The sequence below is a fragment of the Natrix helvetica genome (assembly GCF_964273705.1).
Source record: "Natrix helvetica genome assembly, chromosome: 6".
In the NCBI taxonomy this organism is placed as follows: Eukaryota; Metazoa; Chordata; class Lepidosauria; order Squamata; family Natricidae; genus Natrix; species Natrix helvetica.
The window spans coordinates 33514314-33535007 of record NC_138553.1 but is presented as its reverse complement, the minus strand read 5'-3'; the positions used below and the strand labels follow the sequence as shown (position 1 = coordinate 33535007).

At 37.8% G+C, this 20694-nt stretch overlaps 1 protein-coding gene across 1 annotated transcript in view; it reads right to left on the bottom strand.

Moving 5' to 3' along the window:
- The window catches only part of GRIN2B (glutamate ionotropic receptor NMDA type subunit 2B), a 307343-nt gene that overhangs the window by 147186 nt on the left and 139463 nt on the right, over nucleotides 1-20694 (bottom strand). The window contains exon 3 of the mRNA XM_081958742.1: nucleotides 4315-4913. Within this exon, the coding sequence (XP_081814868.1) occupies nucleotides 4315-4913 (599 nt within the window). The remainder of the gene's footprint in view (nucleotides 1-4314; nucleotides 4914-20694) is intronic.

Sequence of the window (20694 nt, the reverse complement as noted above, 5' to 3'; positions counted from 1 at the left end):
TATAATAGGCAGCCAGAAGCTGCAAATGTATTCATAACTGCAACTGGGGATTCTTTTGCATGATATCACTAAAGGCCTTTGGGTCCAACCGAACGATGCCATTCCCTCTAGGAAATAATCCAGAAGCTGGAAAGAAAGAAAGTGAGTGGAAGAATAGATCAACAGTAGATTTTAGATTAAGATGGGAAAGGAAGAGAGAAGACTCAGCCCCTCCAGGAATTGCGAAAGGAATCATACGGCAATGCAAGCATTTATGAGGCAGCAGCAACAAATTGTCCCTATTTTTTTAAGCACTCAACTTTGTTCTTAAAAATTATTGCCGCATGTCAGACTATTTCAAAAATTACCATACATTAAAAGAGATAAACAGCAGCTGTGGTGGGATATTGACCTGATTTACAGGATCAATTCAGCATACACTAGAACACACAATGTTCCAAGGGAAGTCCATGTTAAATTTCTTAGAAAGACTACAAGAGATGAGATTCTAGGAGCTCAAAGGGTGGGACCACTAAAATATAAAGACAAAGAAATAACCATTCTTAAACAGATTCCAAAGAAAGTAAGAGATAAGAGGAAGAAATATTCCTCTTTAGCAACGAAATTATATAATAAAGGAGTCTGGTTCAAGTGGTTATTGCCAGAAGGTATGCTGATTTTCTGGGAGGGCAGCAGAATTAGAATTAACACAGTTGTGGAGGCGGAGGCCTTCACTAAAAAACACAATGCTCTCCTGGACGAAACAGGGGATGATACACAAGAAATGAAGGAGGGAGGGGCCGAGGTTCTGCCAGCAGACGGGGGGGGGGGGGGAGGATGCAACATCTAGAAGACTCAGGTCACAAAAGTGATTTGAAACATTATTGCAATTTTTGTTATAATGTAACTTTATGGAAGTGATACAAGAAAATGATCGAATATACTGATGATTTAGTGTAAAACTCAAAACTGCCAATGTTTATTCAAATGTTGATGTTTTTCTATCTTTTTTTGTAAAAGTTGTGAGATTTGGGGGGACTAACTTCCCCTGCATGATGTAGCTGTCAAAATTTTCTATACCTTTTTTAATCCCTTTTCCTTGAAAAAAATTGTAAAAACCAATAAAAACTTGTTATAAAAAAATTACCATAATTTGATCACATGAGGGCATTATTATTGAAGTATTTATAAAGTTTATTAAAGGTAGAGGGTAGACATATCCCTGCTTCCCAAAGCAACTCTAAATAGGAGCAGCTCTTTGCAGTCCCTGGAATTGATTGATTGATTGATTGAATTTATATTGCCACCTATTCACACACGGCGACTCAAGGTGGCTTACAGAATATAAAACCTCATACAAAAATAATAAAACCAATAAATACCGGCAGCAAGAAAGAACTTACAGTATAAGTATGAACGAGTAACTATAGAATTTGAATGAGATGTATCTCAAAACTCATCTTCTTTTTCATTCTGCAGCTCTTGTCTCAGTCAGGAATGTCCTGAATCTAGTTCCATCCAATGAGAAGTGGCAGCCCTGCTCTCTTACCCCCATTTAAATTATATGAATGGGAGCTGCTGCTCAAAATGAAAAGACGTGACTGGATATACTTTGTAATCTTTGAAGTCTGCAACAGACTGGATTATAGTCTGCTTTTTCATATTTTTAGCATCCTGGGATGCAACCACGTTCCAGTTTCCACTGTATTGGGGATTATCACAGTGGTGGGTTTCCATTTTTCTATTAATGGTTCGCTCGTCACAAACATGCGCAAAGCTTCTGCGCATGCACAAAAGCGTCCGGGTGGGTGGGCGGAGCCTCCCACCACCACCACTACCGGTTCGCTCGATCTGGGCTGAACAGGCAGATACCCACCTCTGGGTTATCAGTTGCTAAACAGCAGGGGAATCTCCAAGAAAAGAACAACATTGTGGCAGCATAATTATTGTAGGGAATCTCAAGGGGTTTTTTCCCCCTATAGAAACTTGTTATGGGGACTACAGATTTTCCCAGAAACTAAGCAGCAATATTTTTTTCTGTGGGAAGGAATTTATTGTAAGCCTTATATGATGATATTACAAGACATTGATATCATCACATAAAGGCAGCCCATAAATGTTGCTCTTTTAGCCCCTTCTTTTCCTTATCATCTTGTCAGCAGCTCTCCACATTTATTAAACGGGGCAGAAAAAAGGCCCCCTCGTGGAAATACTTTATGAATAACAGTTTCATTTAAAATTTATAACCTTCTGCTTGCAGTACATGGACACTTCTTGCCGAAGAGACAGAATCTCCCGTAGAAGAGTATAGTGAGTTTATAATGATGTCTGAAATTTCTTGCTTTGGCAGTTTCAGAGCTTCATCTCTCTCTTGAACCAGAAATGGAAGTGACACTGTATGTATGCATGGCTGCCTTCAAAACCAGCAGCCCCATATTTTCTGCTCTGATCTTCCCCATAAACTTGAGGAATCACAAAATATCAGCTAGGTCAGCATTATATTGTGAGCCTCTCATTTCACTGACTGCTACTTATATGGCAAGAAAAACCTGTAACTACTAAAAAATGTAAAACCTCTAACTTTCCTTAGAAAAGAAGCTTAAAACTATGATTGCAATCGTTTTTCTGTTGCACATATTGAATACGTGCAGATACCATTTTCTATGAAAAAACAAAAAATGAACAGAAGCTGTGCAAAAGAATCTACTTTACTTCTCATAGTCTAATGCAATGTTTCTCAACCTTGGCGACTTAAAGTCCTGTGGACTTCAACTCTCAGAATCCCCCAGCCAGCATAGCATAGAGATTCTGAGAGTTGAAGTCCACAGGACGTAAATTCGCCAAGGTTGAGAAACACTGGTCTAAGGAGTCCTGTGAATAAAGGATTTTTGATAAATTCTAGTGTATATATTTCATGGGTTACAACTTAGCTTCCACTCTTATGAAAAACAAAAAACAAAATCTGTCTCATTTGTACTACACACTAATAAAATGTTCCAATAAGAAGATGATTCTATAAATAGGTGAACACTGGCTTTTATTTCTAGATAAATATTTTAAAATTTAAAGCCATAACCCTAAAGTTATAGATATGCATCTCATTGAAATTAGATTCTGATGTTTACTTTCTTAACAATGTGCTCCTGTAACTTCATCCCACAGAGCAGCCGTAATATTGCAGGTCTTGGTTATATGACTGAGGTCCAATTGCTCAAAATCTCAAATAATCAATAGAATTCTGGAAAATTATGCCAACTAAAAACAGATTGTAGCAAAAACCTGTTTCTCCTGCATGCTGCCTTAAGAAGCCGGCTCGACAGAACACCCAGCCAAGTCACAGATTCAGTGGCTGAATCCATATTCCAAATGAATAGTAGACTCCTTCTCCTTGAACTTCACTAACTGGAATTAATCTTTCATCCCAGCATGGAAGGTTTTGCTTCTCACTTCAGGGTTAGAAAAAAATCCTGTCTCTCTTGGTACTATTTACACTAATTACATAGTACATCAAACATGTATCATATTTACTAGATATTACTTTACTACATTATAAGTGATGTGATGCAGAGAACATGCATTATATTCCCTCCATGTGCTACTTTCCCCACAGTAACAACTCTGAGGTGGGTGAGGCTTTCATGCATAAACAAGAGTAAAACTCAAGATTTCCTGATTTCTAGGCCAGCACTTCAATATATCATACTCCAATCCTATCTACCACACCTACATGCTGCTTTTTCATACTGACCTGTGGCATTTCTTCTGTGCCAGTCCTGTGCCTAATACTTTCTCCTAATGATCTCATTATTCTTGATTTTTTGGTTTCTTAATCTGACTCATGTATTCTATGGTATCTGAACCTTGTTCTTATCTCCCTGGTAAAACATTTTTTCTTCCCAGGGTCTAGCAGCTTTTTGCTTTGTAGCCATATTTCTCTACTTATCATATGTTGCCAAAATTTTATTGTACTTAGAGGTGGCATTTACAGATCTAGGCATTTTTTAATGCTTATTTTAAGTGTCTCCTTGATAAATGTTTCCACCAGTTATACTTAATATCTTACAGAAGGACTTGAGAATAGTTCCAGAACAATATAATTTACAACATTGGAAATATGTAATTGTTATCATCCCATCACCAAGAAGTTTGTATTCATATACATGTTCCTTATTGCCAAGTATATACTCAATTAGTTTTGCATTGGATGAGAATCATATACGGGGGGGGGGGGGACTCCAAAACTACCATACACAAAAACTCCAACCATTTTAATGTCTTTTAATTATGATCTGAATTTGTGAGTAACCGGTTTATTATTATATTTATTTCCCTTACCTATTTAACATGTTAGATTGGTAGATCCTCTTGTCTTGTGTATTGTAGCAGCTACTCTTGGGCTCAGGAATAAAGCTATGTTCAAATAGCATATCAGAGGCGGCCGTGGTTATTATGGCTATTCCATCTTTCACTCTGTCACGAAGACCATAGTCCCACTCATCATATGACACAGAGATGAGTCCAGTGGGAAATTCAGATGGAACTGTGTCTGTATCTCCAGCCACCAAACTGGGCACAATCCATGTGTAATCATACCCAGTCAGACCAACAGAGTTAGCCACCTCAAAGATATAAGTGGCCTCTTCCTTAGTACAGTACAATAAGATGACAGGACTCTGGAGTTTCTTGAGTTGATTTTGGATCTTTGAATCTCCATCATCCAGAGACATGTCCAGCAAGAGTACCTCTTCTAGCTCCCAGCCAACAAAGCTGTTCTCAATAGTGCTACGGACCTTGTTGACAAAATCTTGGTAGCCAGGAAAGTAGGTGGTGACAATGGAGAAAATGTACCAGTCATATTCTTCCATGATGTTCAGCATAACAGAAGCTTGTTGTTCTATTGAGGGGCCAAACTGGAAGAACATGGATGATTCATCCTATTAGAGGAGAAAAGAGAAGGAAGAAAAGTCAAAAAGAGAACATAATTTTAAAAACTGCTTAGTTTCACTGAGATATACAGAGAAGAGGAAAGCTAACGTACTGATTTGCTTTGCATTTAATACTTGACTTATAATTACATATAATTATGCATTCACAATCATAAATTTGTGGTTAATTATTTTTAAAACCTGCAATCATATTGGAAAAGATACAATAAATCTTGGTACAATGGCTTCTCGGAAAGCATATAGTCAACAATCAACTTCTCTTCCTCGAGTTCTGCTCAACACGTATTAAAAAAATATCTCGTACAGAAAAAAGTACTGCAGGGGGGGGGAAATCAGCTCAACCCCCCACCCCCCCACCTTTCATTCCACTTGGAAAGAAAGCAGCAACAAATCTAGGGGAATGACTGATTTTCACATTTTGTTTAATATAAAAGCCCATGCTTTTATATTAATGGTTATAACAAATCATGGGGATCATAAAGATCCTAGATCTTTGTTATTTGTGACAACAAATAGGATAATGTATTTTGCATATTTTCAAAGCAGATATATATATTCCTCCTCAAAAATCACAAGCTGCTATTGAAATATGAATGGAGAGCCATGCACAGATATTTACTAAATAGAAAATATTCTAACTATGAAGCATGTGGGCTAAATATTAAACATATCAGGAATTTTTCCTTAATAAGAACTAATTATTGAATATGTGTGCACATGTGTATACATATATGTATATGTATGTATATATACACATGCATACATGCAGGCATTATGTAGTATAAATGCTGAATTAATGTAAAACGTTCTATTACTCCAGAGTTAGTGAAAACATTCAAGCATATTCATTGAGGTAGTAAAAACTCTGTAGTCTACATTTCCTTCAACTTTTCCTCTGCTTTGAGCAGCCTCAGGTTGCCTTTGCATTCTCAAATATGAAGTGAGTATAAGTCAAAAGAAATAGTTATAATTTAGCAATCAACCAGTCAATCATATACAGCCTAGAATGATACATAAAAAGAGAGTGTTTCAAGGAAATCTCATGGATAAGTTAAAAACAGACAGATGGGAGTTTTTTTTAGATTCTAATTGCTTGCATATAAAATGCTACCAGGAATACCATCATGACAAGGGGCATTGTAGTTCTTCCACAGGACCCTTTCAGTTGTCAATAGAACATGGGAAGAAGGGATTGATGTAGAAGATAGAAAAGAAAAAAGTCATTTGACTTCTCCTGTTGCCAGTCTTCAAAGAAAAAGGTAGCAAAATATTTGAGAGCTGGCTGTTGGGTAGTTACCGTATTTTTCTGAGTATAAGATGCACTCTCCCCCCCAAAAAAGTTGGTGGAAATGTCTGGGTGTCTTATACTCTGAATATTGTGGTGTGGGAGGGGGGTTGGTGCAGCACTGATCAGCTGCTTTAGAATGGGCTGCGACAGCAACGAATGGGCCATGGCAGTGAACAGGCAGTAAACCAGAGAGAAACTAAATGAGATGAAATAATTTTCCGAGTCCTGTAAAAGAAACCCATCTTTCAATTTAGAACATCATTCCGAATGCTTTAAGCTATTATTTGTGGAACGGGGATGCTAAATTAAGTACTTAGAAAAGCACTTTATCGCCTCTATCCATTAATTGTACCAAAAAAAAAAAAACAATTACCGAGCTTACATTACAGGGTAAAGAATGAAACCACATTGATTGTGAAGATAGATTCTTCATTAGCAAAATACGTTGCTAGTGGAAGTTGTTTTACAAACCACATATTTCATCAGAGTGTTTATAGTTTATTCCTATATGTTTGAATCACTAGATTTTTGATCAGATTTATTGAAACATCAACAGAGAGGCTAAATTTTGAAACTTGGAATTAATGCAAAATTTAAAATGATATTCTAAACAATTTTTGATCCAGTAATTATAAGCATTTGGCACTAATTCAATAGAACTGCAGCTTTATAATTTAACTGAAATTATATACAGATTAACAGAGTTGGAAAGCACCTTGTAGGTCATCTAGTCCAACCCTCTGCCCAAGCAGGAGACTCTACACCATTTCTGACAGATGACAGTCCAGTCTCTTTTTGAAAACCTCCAGTGATGAAGCTCTCACGCAGGCTGTTCCATTGGTTAATTGTTCTCACTGTCAGAAAATCCCTTCTTATTTCTAGGTTGAATCTCTCCTTGATCAGTTTCCATCCGTTATTCCTTGTCTGGCCTTCAGGTGCTTTGGAAAACAGGTTGACCCCCTCCTCTATGTGGCAGCCCCTCAAATATTGGAATGCTGCTGTCAAGTCTCCTCTTGTCCTTCTCTTCACTAAACTAGCCATGCCCAGTTCCTGCAAATGTTCACCGTATGTCTTAGCCTCCGGTCCCCTAATCATCTTTGTTGGTCTTCTCTGCACTCTTTCTAGAGTCTCAACAACTTTTTTTTATAGAAAAGGCAGAACTGAAAATTGTTTAATTTCAAGATGTCAGAAAACATACAAAACCAAAGGGAGTTGAAAACAGTAATGCTTTGATACAAAAATGTTGGAAAATTATTGCATCTAATAAATAAGATGAAATAATAATTATGGGTTTGTTTGATCTCCCCGGTAGCAAGCATTTGTTTCTTTTTAATTTAATTTATTAATTTGAAAATGTTAGTTAAAGAAAATGTATTTCCTTTAGATCAATTCATTCACAGAAAGCTTCAATGATTCTCAATAACAGGAATAGTAATATTTTACTATTTTCCTTCTATTACAGAAGGAAAATTCTGCTCCGTATGCATACTATGATTGTTTATCAGTCGCTGTTTCAGAGGTATATCATCACTGCCACTAAACTGACAAATTTATTATAAACTCCTACCCAATTTTCAGGATGTGTTAGAAGCTGCACAGCAGAAGTTAGAGAAAATACACATATGTGATAGGATATCAACATCTTAGCTTTACTATGCATATACATATTCTGATATATAAAATAAATCCCCAAGACTATGCCGTCATATCAGTGCTACCAATTAGTATTATTTCATGTTTTCATTATCTTATCCATTCATTAAAGTAGTGAATATAAAAATCTTAACATAATTGTCCTTTGCTTTTGAAATTATAGCTCTTCAAATCTTTCAACTGAGCTACGTAAGAAATGTTGGGGGCAAAACCACAGGAAAAATAGTTCTATTTTAGAGTTTCTGCAGTTTTGACTGTTATAATATCATCAAGAAGTTACTTCGGTTCAAACAGAAGAGCTAGGATTGTTCAAACCAATCTATATTAGTACCTGGCAGTATGCTTTAATAAAATCAGCAAAATCAGCTATTACAAAAATGAGATGTACTAAAGTAAAATATTACATTGCAAAGAAAAGTGCTTTTCCAGAAATTAAATTGAACAAAAATCCTAATACATCATTATTCTCAATCAGCAATAAAAAGATGTTGAGTACCCAAAATGCTTGGAATTTATCAGAATTTTAGCTTTTTTTTTTCAGTTACAATAGCCATTAAAAATGAAGTTATATAAATAGATATAGCACAACAGCAGTCATTCAAGATTAGATTAGGCTTCATAGCAAATGCTAGGAAAAATAGTATCAGCTATAATTAGCATTTGCTAATTGTAGTTTATATTCTTATAAGCATAACTGCGCTTATAGGCTAAAGCGCAAAAACTATAAAATTTCAGTACAATCTACACGGCAACTAATTGTTGCCTAAGACTACATTGATTTTCAATAATTCCACTTGCAACACACAATACTATTGAATAGATCGAATAATCAGAACACTGAAGCAACTCCAATTTTAAAAAACACCTGTTTTGCAGATGGAAGAAAGGTTCAGACACATTGCCATTCTAATATACAGATACTTCTAAAAGGGATTCCAACATTACTGACCTAATCTTACCATAAATAATTTAAAGTTATATTTCAATGTGTTGTACTATATTATTTATAAAGCTGAATATACTATTTCTATTTCACTATTGCATTTTTTTGTTTTTGCTATATGCTGTGTGTTAAGGCTATAAATAAATTAACATTCTCCAGCAGTGAAATTAAGGAGCACATTCATAGTTATATGTCATCACCGGTGTACTGATAGAAGTAATGTTGCATATGCTTCTCTCACTATATGCTTTGCCCTTGATCTGTATTATATGCTCTCAGCTATTGCTAACGATCCAACTCTAATTTACTGCAGTTCCAATTGTTTCAAGTCTACTGTTTGAAAGAGATTAGCAGTTTAAAATACTTGATTTATGTTCTCAGAAAAAGACTTATGCTGTTTTCAAAATCACTGTCCTTGATATTCAGTGAAAAAGAACATGAAATTTAAGAGCAAAGGTAACAAAAAGGAAATTTTTCTCATGTTGATTTGCACTGAAGTTAAGCTTGAGCAATAACTTTACTGTTGCATTCAATATGGAATTTAAATGTGAAATGCTGTATATAATGTTTGAAAATGCTAACTCTAGCTATAGAATTTCAGACTGAAAATGTTTGAAAATATGATATACAAAATTAAGTGCCATTATTCATTAAATTCAGCTGAAGTATTTTTCAATGGATTCCACTGTTTTTTATTTTCTTTAATTCTTTTGAAATCAATTGTAAATTAATTGATTATATTCCAATATAAATCATATTGGGAAGCTTAGGCAGATAAACCTTATGTGTTCTTTGACCAGCATGAGCCCTAACATAGCATCGTGGTCTTTTTTTAGAGTCTGACCTTAAAACGAGAAATCTCTCTTTCACACAAATAAACAAGCAAACAAATAATTTGGATTTTCACATATGACTTCACGCATCAGAAGGAAAACCCAATGAAACTAGGAATAAAATATTCAACGTCACTACTTTTTAAACAGCAATTGAAAGAAGCTAGAATAAAAGCTAGAGTTTTCCAGAATAAATGAAACATTCTATAGACTATAGGCATTTTAAATGTAAGGTGAGAGTTAGGAGATGAAATAAACGTCTAAGTGTTAGGTCCTGTTCATCTTCCAAGATGTGCCAAACAAACACGTCACTGAACAGCCCAGCTGGGAAGCCATAGAAGGAAAGCCAGCTGCCATAGTCCAAGAGATGCTCCCTTCCCCTTGACAATTAAAAGAAGTGGTTTGATCAGTGACACCCCACAGTTAAGATGCTCACTGATGTAACCTATGATTAATTCCCACTCAGCCAACAATGAAACCAATGTATTGGAAAATTATATAAGCCAAATTATATATTAAGGGTAGTTTCTAAGTATAGCATTTAGATAAACCAAAATAACTGTAAAAACCTCCCACCAAATTTTTTACTCCATCCCAACAGTTTATTACTTTATGCTGAAAAACTGCCTGCTCAAGGAGTATATGCTGCTGAAAGCTGGCCAGACTGCCCTATGAAGAAGTCATCACTCCTCCTTAACTGGCTTAATTAAAAAAAAAGACTAGATGGGATGCCTTTGGTCCTTTCCCACCTCTTCCTCTTTCTCCCCTATTTCCAATATCAGGCTGCAATACAAAGGGAATACTGGCAAGATGGAATTTCAGACCTGTGGGAAGCAGAGAGAATGAATTCTTGACCCAATTTTGGATACCCCAAGATTCTCTTGATACACACACAAAATATCAAGATGTTTTTCGTTTCAATAGTTTTCAAAATCTAAACATCATTTTAATTGTAGAAAATGCAAGATTTATGTAATACAGATTCAGTTCAGATGTGTACATTATAACACACAAATTTAAATAGGTTTAAATTTAAGATAGTGGTTGTGAAGAAAATAGGAGAAAGGAGCACTAGGTCTGCCTGTCGCCTTCTAAAGTAATAATGGTGGGATGAAAATCTAATAATTAAGTAAAAGTATACAGGCCAAACCTAACACAATGGCAGTAATAACTTTTTTTTTCAGATGCAGGACGATGGCCAGAGATGAACCATTTCCTCGTCACTACCTTGCTAGGAGCCAGTCAACTATTAAGCTCATAGTTATGCCTTGCGTGTTGCTCCCTTCTACAAGCAGCATATCTCCTACTGCTGATGCTACATCTCTGATGCTGATGCTGCATCTCCTACATCTTCTTAAAGACTCCCAGAAGTTGTGAATGCCCCAACACTGGAAGTCTTTAAGAAGATGTTGGATAGCTATTTGTCTGAAACGGTATAGGGTTTCCTGCCTAGGCAGGGGGTTGGACTAGAAGACCTCCAAGGTCCCTTCCAACTCTACTATTGTATTGTATTGTATTGTATTGTATTGTATTGTATTGCATTGTATTGTATTGATGCTTCAGAAGAACAGCAACATATTTCACAAATTCCTCAAATGTCTGAAGCACATTCACTGCCATATCTTCTCCTTCCTTAATATAAGAAGCTCTTCATTCTGAATTTTTAATCAGCATTCTTAGCTGATAGGAGTTCAGAAAGTTGTGGATCCAAATTATACAGTGTATTAGCCAAGTCAAATATATTTCTACCCTGAAAATCTGTTGTGAAATGATTACTGCTAGCATAACAAATATCCTGCTTTGTTCCAATCATTATTCTCCTTTGTAGGTTACAAAAAATCTACATGAAATCAGTGGGAAAAGGTCAGACAGAGCTTTGGTTAAAGATGTCAACAATATACACATAATACCTGGCTGTTGGCTTCATTGTCATTGGGTGAACGTAAGAGTGGCAGACATGAAGCAAATGGCAAATGGATGGGTATCCGCTTCATTATGAGAGCATACGAAGAGTGATTCGATTCAGGCAAAGGAGGAGCTGATCTCTGAGTGCTAGTAATCTTGTAGCTAAAGACAGGGTGTAATAAATGTTATCAAGTAAATTTTTTTTCAGCTGAAAGGGTTATACCATAGGGAACATGGCCAAGAACTATTTTCCAGTGCTACAGAAACTAGCAGCAGAAATATTGGGTAAATGTTGCAGCTACCAGATTTCAGTTAAATAGACAAATTAACTTTCTGATTGCGAAGTCAGTGAAACTGTGAACAAGAGGTCACAGGTTTTCCATCTCTGGAGGCTTTTAAGAAGAGCGCTGGAGAGCTACTTCATAGACAGTTTAATTGGTTTTCTTGGACACTGCCAAATGTTTAACTACTAGATGATCCTTCTGGACCCCTCCAACAATTCTATGGTTCTATGAACTACGAAAATAAAATCCACAGTAGATATACCAGGGCTGGCCAAAGCATTTGAAAGAGGAGAATGTAGCAGCTCTCATCAAAGAGCTAAATCAATTATTATTTTTGTGAAGTTTACACAGCTGCTGCGGAAGCTATTCAACTCTTGCATTGGCCCATATCCACATGTAAGGATAATACTTTCTAAGATCCCAGGTTTGTTGCATAAACCTAACGTGTACTGATGTTTTATTGTTCAAATGTTATCTTTATGCACTGTTTATCACCACTGCCTTCATTTGTGGGAAAAGATATATATAGAATTGTTTCAATTTAATATATATTAGTTAATACAGAATAATTAACAAGCCTCAGGTCTGAATTTTTAAAAAGGCTTTTTGCATTTCAGTACCATTCCGTAAGATATTTACCATATTTTTCAGAGTACAAGACGCATCTTTTTCCCTCAAAAAAGGGTGAAAATCTTGGTGTATCTTATACACTGAATACAGCATTTTTGGCCTCCCGAAATCCCACCCCCTGTGCATAGCCTTTAGGAGGCTTCCAGAGTGCTCCTGGGGGCTGGGGAGGGCAACAATGAGCAAAAAATGGGCTGTTTTGTGCCCCCCAAGTCCCCAGAAGCACTCTATAAGCCTCCTAAAGGCTATGCATGCCCTTTTTGGGGGGCAAAAAACAGGCCTGTTTTTAAAAAAAAATGGGCCATTTTTTGCCCATCCCCCCCCCCCCAGTCCCCAGGAGCACTCTACAAGCATCCTAAAGGCTATGCATGCCTTTTTTGACAAAAAGGGGCCCATTTTTGCAAAAAGTGGGCCCTTTTGCGGAGGTCTGCAGTGCAAAAACTTTTTTTAAAAAATTGCCTCTTCAAAATCTTGGTGCGTCTTATACTCTGGTTTATTTTATACTCTGAAAAATACGGTAGCTGCCCGCTGCCTGTGTAATAACTCTTGTCAGTTCATTTACTTATAAACATATTTTCTAGAGGTCTCTGGTCATCAGCTTAGAAAGGTTTAGTTAAATGTATCTTCCGCATGCTGTTGCCCTGCAGAACCTCCTCAAGTGAGAACTTTTACTTCATACAGAGTGCAGCAGCCATTTTTCAAAAAGAAGCAAATAATGGGTTTTTGCTTGATTTATTTCTCAGTGATTCCCTTTAGCTGGTTTTTCCAACAGACTTACAATCTATCAATAATAATAGCCAGACTACAAAACATACAAATCTGTATGCATGTATGTATGCATGTATAAGAGAACAGGAGGACCCCAGATTGCATACCTGGTTTGTGTGGGGCAGTAGCATCCCATCCAGACCCAGAAATGGGACGTCCTTGTTTCCAAGAGTCTAAATTCCTACAGCCACTTTGTCTTGTTAAAGTTGAGTCAGAGTCTAGTTTGCCCCATCTAGTCCCCAACAGCCCCTAGACACTGGGATAGGACATCCACTGCATCACTCAAGTGATCGGTAGAGATATAGACCTGGGGGTCATTCACATACTGATGATATGTCACCCCAAACCGATTGGAGCACATCACCCAGAAGCCTTATGTACAGTAAATGTTAAATAGAAAGGGAGAGAGAACAGAGCTCTGAGGCACCCCACAAAGTAGGGTCCTTGGACTAGCTCTCTCTCCCTCTATCAACACCAACTGGAACGGACCCTGTAGGAAGGAGGAGAACCAACATAAATACAATGCTGCCTACTTCCAATTCCTGAAGCTGGCCCATAAGGATGCCATGGTTGATGGTATTGAATGCTGCTGAGAGATCAAGAAGACCTGGGATGGATATATTACCTCCATTCCATTCCTACCAGAGGTCATCCATGACTGGGATCAATGCCACCTCAGTCTGAATCCTGACTGAGGATCTAAATGGGGGTCTAAATACTCTGCTTCATCCAGAGTTCTCTGAAGGTGCCATGCGACCACTCTCTCCACAACTTCCCTAGAAAGGAGAGGTTGGAGATTGGATAGAAACTGCCCAGGCTAGCTGGGTTAAGTAAAGGTCCTTTAAAGAAGGGGTGCACTACTCCCTTTCTCAAGGAGGAATTAACTGTTGCCGAGATTCACTCAGGTTTCCCCTCTCATTAGGCTTTAATTAAGCAGGAGGAGCACAGATCTAACACACAAATTGCTGAATTAGCAGCTGAGAGAGCCCTGTCCACTTCCTCAAGTTCAACAGGCTCAATGTCTTCCCAGATTGACTCACAAAACATAATCCCCATCACTTCCATAGATTCTGCTCCAAGATTGGAGTCCAACATAGAGCGAATGCAACTGCTTTTATCTGCCAGATGTGCAGCAGCATATTCTTCACAGCAACTCTTTAAGTAGACTTCAGTTTTACTCCCTTCAAGGAGGGACTGAGTCACCCAGAACAGAACTGCTGGACAACTATCAGCAGATACAATAAGGGCAGATAAATAATCATGTTTCATCATCCTTATCACCATGAGGTAGGCCTTAATAGCAGCTCTAGCTTGTTTCCAATTGTCTTTGCTCCCTGTCTTTCGCCAGCAATGCTTTAGGCATCTCTTAGCCTGCTTAAGTTCCCTTAATTCTATTGTAAACCACAGGGAACATTGGGAACTCTGAGCATGGAGAGACCTTTCAGGCGCAATCTGTTCTAAAGCCGCTTGTTATTCCATGGCTTCATCCGGACCGAATAGCAGGTTTTCTAGAATAACTCCAAGTTCCCACTGGAACCCAATAGGGTCCATCAGCCATCAGGGATAGAGTATGGTGGCTCACGTGGTCAGAATGCTAGGTGGACAATCTACAACTCTGCATTTGAGACCCAAGTACTGCTGTGTCACAAGACAATTCCTGTCATTCACTCCAGCTGCTGCTGACCTAGCAGTTTGAAACTGTGTAAATGCAAGTAGATAAATAGGTACCAATTCGGTGGGTTCGTTTACAGGGACATGAAAGGAAACCCCAACTCGGCATCCTCTGGGCCACAGTGTTGTCACCAGTTAATCCTTTCAATCTGGCAGCGCCTCGCTTTCTGACACAAATACAACACCACAAATACAAATACAACAACAGTCGCTTGGGGCAAAACAATCCAATAGGTGCAGCCTTCCGGGGGGGGGGGGGGTATGGCATCCAAGAAATTGAATTTCATCAGTGAGTGGTCTGTCCATAGAAGGGAGAAATCAAAATCTCCACCAATTCCATTGCTCCGACAGAAAAATCAGAATGGGTTATTACCGCTACCATGAGATTGGCCCTGGATGACTTGTGCCAAGCTCAAGGCTGCTATGGTGACCATAAGCCAGAGGTGGGTTGCTTCTGGTTTGGCCCAGATCGGGCGAACCAGTAGTGGCAGTGGTGGGAGGCTCCATCCACTCACCCAGATACTTCTGTGCATGCACAAAAGTGGCACATAAGCACGTGAGCATGCAAGCGCACACAAGCAAACTGGTAGTAAAGAAAATGGGAAGCCACCAGTGCCATAAAACCCCAATATGCCTCTGATCCCACACCTAGGGACAGCATTAAATATTACATTCTAAGAAAAGTGATTAATTAGGTATTTTATAGCCATTGATTAGTTAAGAACTGGTCAGAACGGTACAAAAGCATGAGACCATTCAAGGAATTTTTTTTCTCCTCATCTAGAAAAAGTTGAGACTAATACTTAATTTGCAAAAATGCAATGATAAGGTTTTTTCAAAACCCAGTTATCAGATTTTATCTGTTTAAAGAGGTGAGAGGGGGTCTATTTATTTAGATGTGACACTATTATCAATTGAAATCATATCAATCTATGGTCCATTCTCAGTATGATATATGGACTCGAACACAGCATTCATAGAACCATTTAAATGTCTCATATTTAGAGGGTAAAATTGGTCCCTGCCTTACTAGCTCCAGCTGAATTTTTTTGTTTCCCTAGCAACCATTCACAAATTGCATATCTGTTGCCAAAAGCTCAGAAGAGCTAGCAATAGCAAGAAGATGCCAGTTCATACCTCCTGCTATATCTTCATGGATATGGTTTGCTGCTACTCATTTTCTCTTCCAAACATGAGAGGACAATCAAGTACATTCAGATGTACTGGTTAAAAAAAGCAATCTTAAAAATTAGGGAGCTTATTTATTTCTAAATATGAAGAAATCTTCTCAGAGACCTAATCTCATTCAGTTTTTGCACCGAAAAGGGGAAAAAAGGAGAAAGGAGAAAGGAAAAGAAGGAAGGGAAGGGGGAAAATATTTGAAGGGACTTACAAAAAGTAAATTATAAAAATGCATAAGGTATTGATTAATATTCAGGAGTTTTAAATAAAACAGTTTCTGGAGCCTGTAAAGACTCTCGCATTTTGGTCTCTTTCAAAAAAGAAATGTCGTGTAGCAGAACAAGAAGATCACATGAATCATAGAAAAGAATGGTACACTGTCCTATTATTTTCAGCAGAGAAATTGTTTTATCATCTCTCTCAAAGCGAATGAAAATTGATTATTGAGCTTTTTCCATCCAAGAATATGGAGAAAGGATAACAAAGAATTATAATCGTGCAAGTTGCTTGCAGAAAACATCAATGCTAGTAACATGCTGCTTATCTTTTCCCATATAATTTCACAGATAAGACTTACCTGTTCCCTTTTCTTTGTATATCATACACATGTAGCTAAGGAGTGAAATAGGTTTGTGCCCCACAAATATTTCAAACCAAAGTATTTGAAGTCATTTTACAGGTTAGAGAATATATATAACCTCAGTTAACACAGGGGACATAAGAAATGTGTAGCTCTCTAGATGTTATGCCCTACAACTCTCAGAATCCTTCATCAGTGCTCATACAAACTGAGCTGCTGGAAATTGCCTTTCATCGTCAGGAGAAGCATGAATTTCCCACTTTACAATGTCTTCTCTTTTTTAAGTTTTGGGAGAAATGAATACACAGAAAGTGTGTCATTAACATTTTCTGATGTTTCCAAGCATGAATATGACCATGTATAGAAGGAAATACATACGGAAGCTCATGTTATCTCTTGTATAAATATATACAGGAGCTCACATTATCTTTTTTATAGATGATAACTACACAAAGAACTGTACTACTCTACCTTCCAACACAGCTTTTTCCAACTAGTTGGTGGTTTTCTTGTTCATGGTCTACAAGAAAATAATAAAGACACATGCTTTTTCTACACCTATTTGTAAGCAGTTTGCAGGAAGCAGGTTATTTTGATCCAACTCAAACTAACTTCAAAATGGATTATGGGATTAACAATGTTTGGAGATTGACAGAGTAAATGTGAGACTATTTCTGGGGTTTTTTTTGTTTTGGTCTTTCACATGGGCATACTATGGCACACCCATCAGTGCCCAGACCTCTGTATTATATGAATCAACTATAGCATCTAGATACTTCTCAAAGACAGTCCAATGTAGAGCACATTGGCAGTCTATTTGTAAAGTGACTAGAACATTAGTAATCTCTGGATGGCCTCCCAGTCTAGGAGTAGGTACAATTGTCAGTTTTCTTCCTATACCTAATTGGTGTCAAAACAATTCTTCCTCAAAACAGAAGCTATTATATGATGTTCCTTGCAGTTTCATTATGTCTCACAAAACATATCAGGTTATCATTCAATATCCTCAGAACCATCTATATGAAATCATATAGGATTATAATAGGATTATAATTCCCCAGAAGGAAAAAATACAGAGTTTATATACTGCATTCACATGGATCTGTGGTATCCCATACTCATCTCAACTACTGGCTGGAATATCTTTCATCAGCTTTGGATAACATCTACTGCACATTCTCCTAGAATAAAATTAATTTTAAATAAAAGTGCACATGCTAGTAAACTTCAAACCTAGTTGTCATATTGTAACCTATATTTGATTGCTTTTATATCCATCCCAGAATTATCTATTGGTCTCTGGAAGGATTCTAGAAAATATATTGTGCGTTTCTCCATCATCATTGATGAAATCTTCAACACCATGGGTGGGTTTGTGTTGTTGTATTGTTTCAGTAATGTTGAAGCTAAATATAATATATCTAAAAATCACTAATGAAACCAATTCAGGCACAGAATGTTTCCGTATATGTTAGAGAACCATGTATAGGCACTGCAGTTGCTACACTAATGGCTCTGGTCTTATGTAGCTCACAGTTATGTTGTGCTTCAGCAGTGTCCCTTGCTTCACAAGCTTGACAACATAGTGGATGAAGTCACACCAGATAGTTTATTTATTTATTTATTTATTTTCTTCACATTTCTAGACCGCCCCCTCTCCCAAAAAGGACTCGGGGTGGTGTACAGTCCACACAACAAGCAATAAGTATCAAATACAAATATAGATACCAATATAAATACACATAAATACACATAAGGAGGAGGTTAAAATTTAAAAGAACTATACGGAAGAATATAAATGTGGTTCTAAAAACCCTAAAATCAGTTAAATTTAAAACCGTACCCTATAAATAACCAGGTAAAAATATGTTTCCAGGAGGTAACAGTTGTCACAATTATAATTATGCCAGATAGGGTGGTTTTGTGCCAGCATTTACCAGGAGGTCATGTCGCTCAACAGTTAAGATGCTGGGCTTGTCAGCTGGAAAGCCGGGTTCGAGACCCAAGCGCCATGTGACAGGATGAGCTCCCATTCTAACCAATGTTCCCTCTAATTTTTTTTCAGTGTGTGCGGAAAAATATAGTGTTTGAGCGGCACATTTTCATGCCTGAGCACCTGATTTTTTTTTAGCCATAATTGCCATCAGAGCAGATGTTGGGGAGGGGGGTAAGGAGGAAAAGGATCCCCAGGAAGGAAGGAAGGGAAGGGAGGGGGAGGGAAAGGAAAGGAAATGGGAAAGAAGAAAAGGAAAGGAAAAAGGAAAGGAAATGGAAAAGAAGGAAAGGAAAAAGGAAAGGAAAAGAGAAAGGAAAGGAAAGGAAAAAGGAAAGGAAAGGAAAAAGGAGGAAAGGAAATGGGAAAGAAGAAAGGAAAGGATGAAGAAGAGAGGGAAAGGGAAGGGAAAAGAAAAAAGGAAAGGAAAAGAGAAACAAAAGGAAAAGAGAAAGGAAAGGAAATGGAAAAGAAGGAAAAGGAAAAGAAAAAGGAAAGGAAATGGGAAAGAAGAAAGGAAAGTAAAAGAGAAAGGAAAAAGGAAAGGAAATGGAAAAGAAGGAAAGGAAAAAAGGAAAGGAAAAGAGAAAGGAAAAGAGAAAGGAAAAGAGAAAGGAAAGGAGAAAGGAAAGGAGAAAGGAAAGGAGAAAGGAAAGGAAATGGAAAAGAAGTAAAGGAAAAGAGAAAGGAAATGTAAAAGATGGAAATGAAAAAGGAAAGGAAAGGAAAGGAAAGGAGAAAGGAAAGGAGAAAGGAAGGAAATGGAAAAGAAGGAAAGGAAAAAGGAAAGGAAAGGAGAAATGAAAGGAAAAAATGAAAAGAAAAGGAAGATAGAAGAAGGACAGAAAGGGAAAGGAATGCATGGAAATGATTGGTACTGCTCAAAAATCCAGTCTCAAGATCCCGTGGACCCCTTTGGCTCAGACAGTCCAATTCCACGCTGGTTCCCTCTCTCTCCCCAAAGCGAAGGGATCGCAGAAAGATTGTCCAGTCCAGAACGGGGCTTCAGACGATGCAATGCCTTAGAAACCCCAGATATGCAGAGAAAAGCAGGCTACAACCAGCGAATCGCGTTTTCCCAGGAACCAACGAAGCCCCATAGGACCAATGGGAATTCTCCATTCTGCAACGTCATCAGTCTCCGGGCAGAGTCTTCCTTGATTTCACCAATCATCAGATGGAAGAGAGAGTTCGGTGCAGACAGAGAGAAGGGAGGGAGGGGGGATATTTTCAGTCATATTTTAAGACATTAAAAAACACTGCGCTGCAGTTTGAAACTTCTGCGCGGTGTTTTCTTGTTATGTGCGCGTCTGCGCAGGCGCGCAGCTTAGAGGGAAAATTGATTCTAACTCCAGCTCCTGCCAATCTAGCAGTTCAAAAGCATGCAAATGCGAGTAGATAAATAGGTACCACCTATTATGGGAGATAACAGTGCTCTGTGAGGTCATGTTGCCTCCATGACTGCAGAAATGTCTTTGGACAGCGCAGGCTCAATGGCCTTGAAATGGAGATGAACATCATCCCATATAGTCGACAATAACTAGCAGAATAAAATCCACAGGGACTGGTTTACCTTTTTACATGTTTATGTCAAGCAACTTTAGGGAGGCCTTTAGTATGTCTTTATGTTTCTTCTGCCTTTCATAAAAACATCTTCCAGCAGAGAGCAGAAGGATATATTACACTAGTACTGAAAGCACTATATTGATTATTAATTTGTTTCTGCACAAAATATAAATGCTAGGATGGTGCAGAAATCCAGATTTGTGGTGCAGAATATGGTTCAAAATACAGGTGGCTGCATACATAGGATTTTTTGGGAAGCCTTAAAACATGTGCATCCTTTTCTGGACTCATACCATTACCTGTCCATTGCAGATGTCCAATCCTGGGGTAGGGGGGGGAAGTACATGTGGTTTATGGTATTCTGACAATTGCACTATGCAGGGCTATTCATTCTTCACATCACATTTAACCCTTTGAATTCAGATCTCTGCACAGTCCTACAAGAAGCTGGTTATTAGCCATACACAGGTTTTATG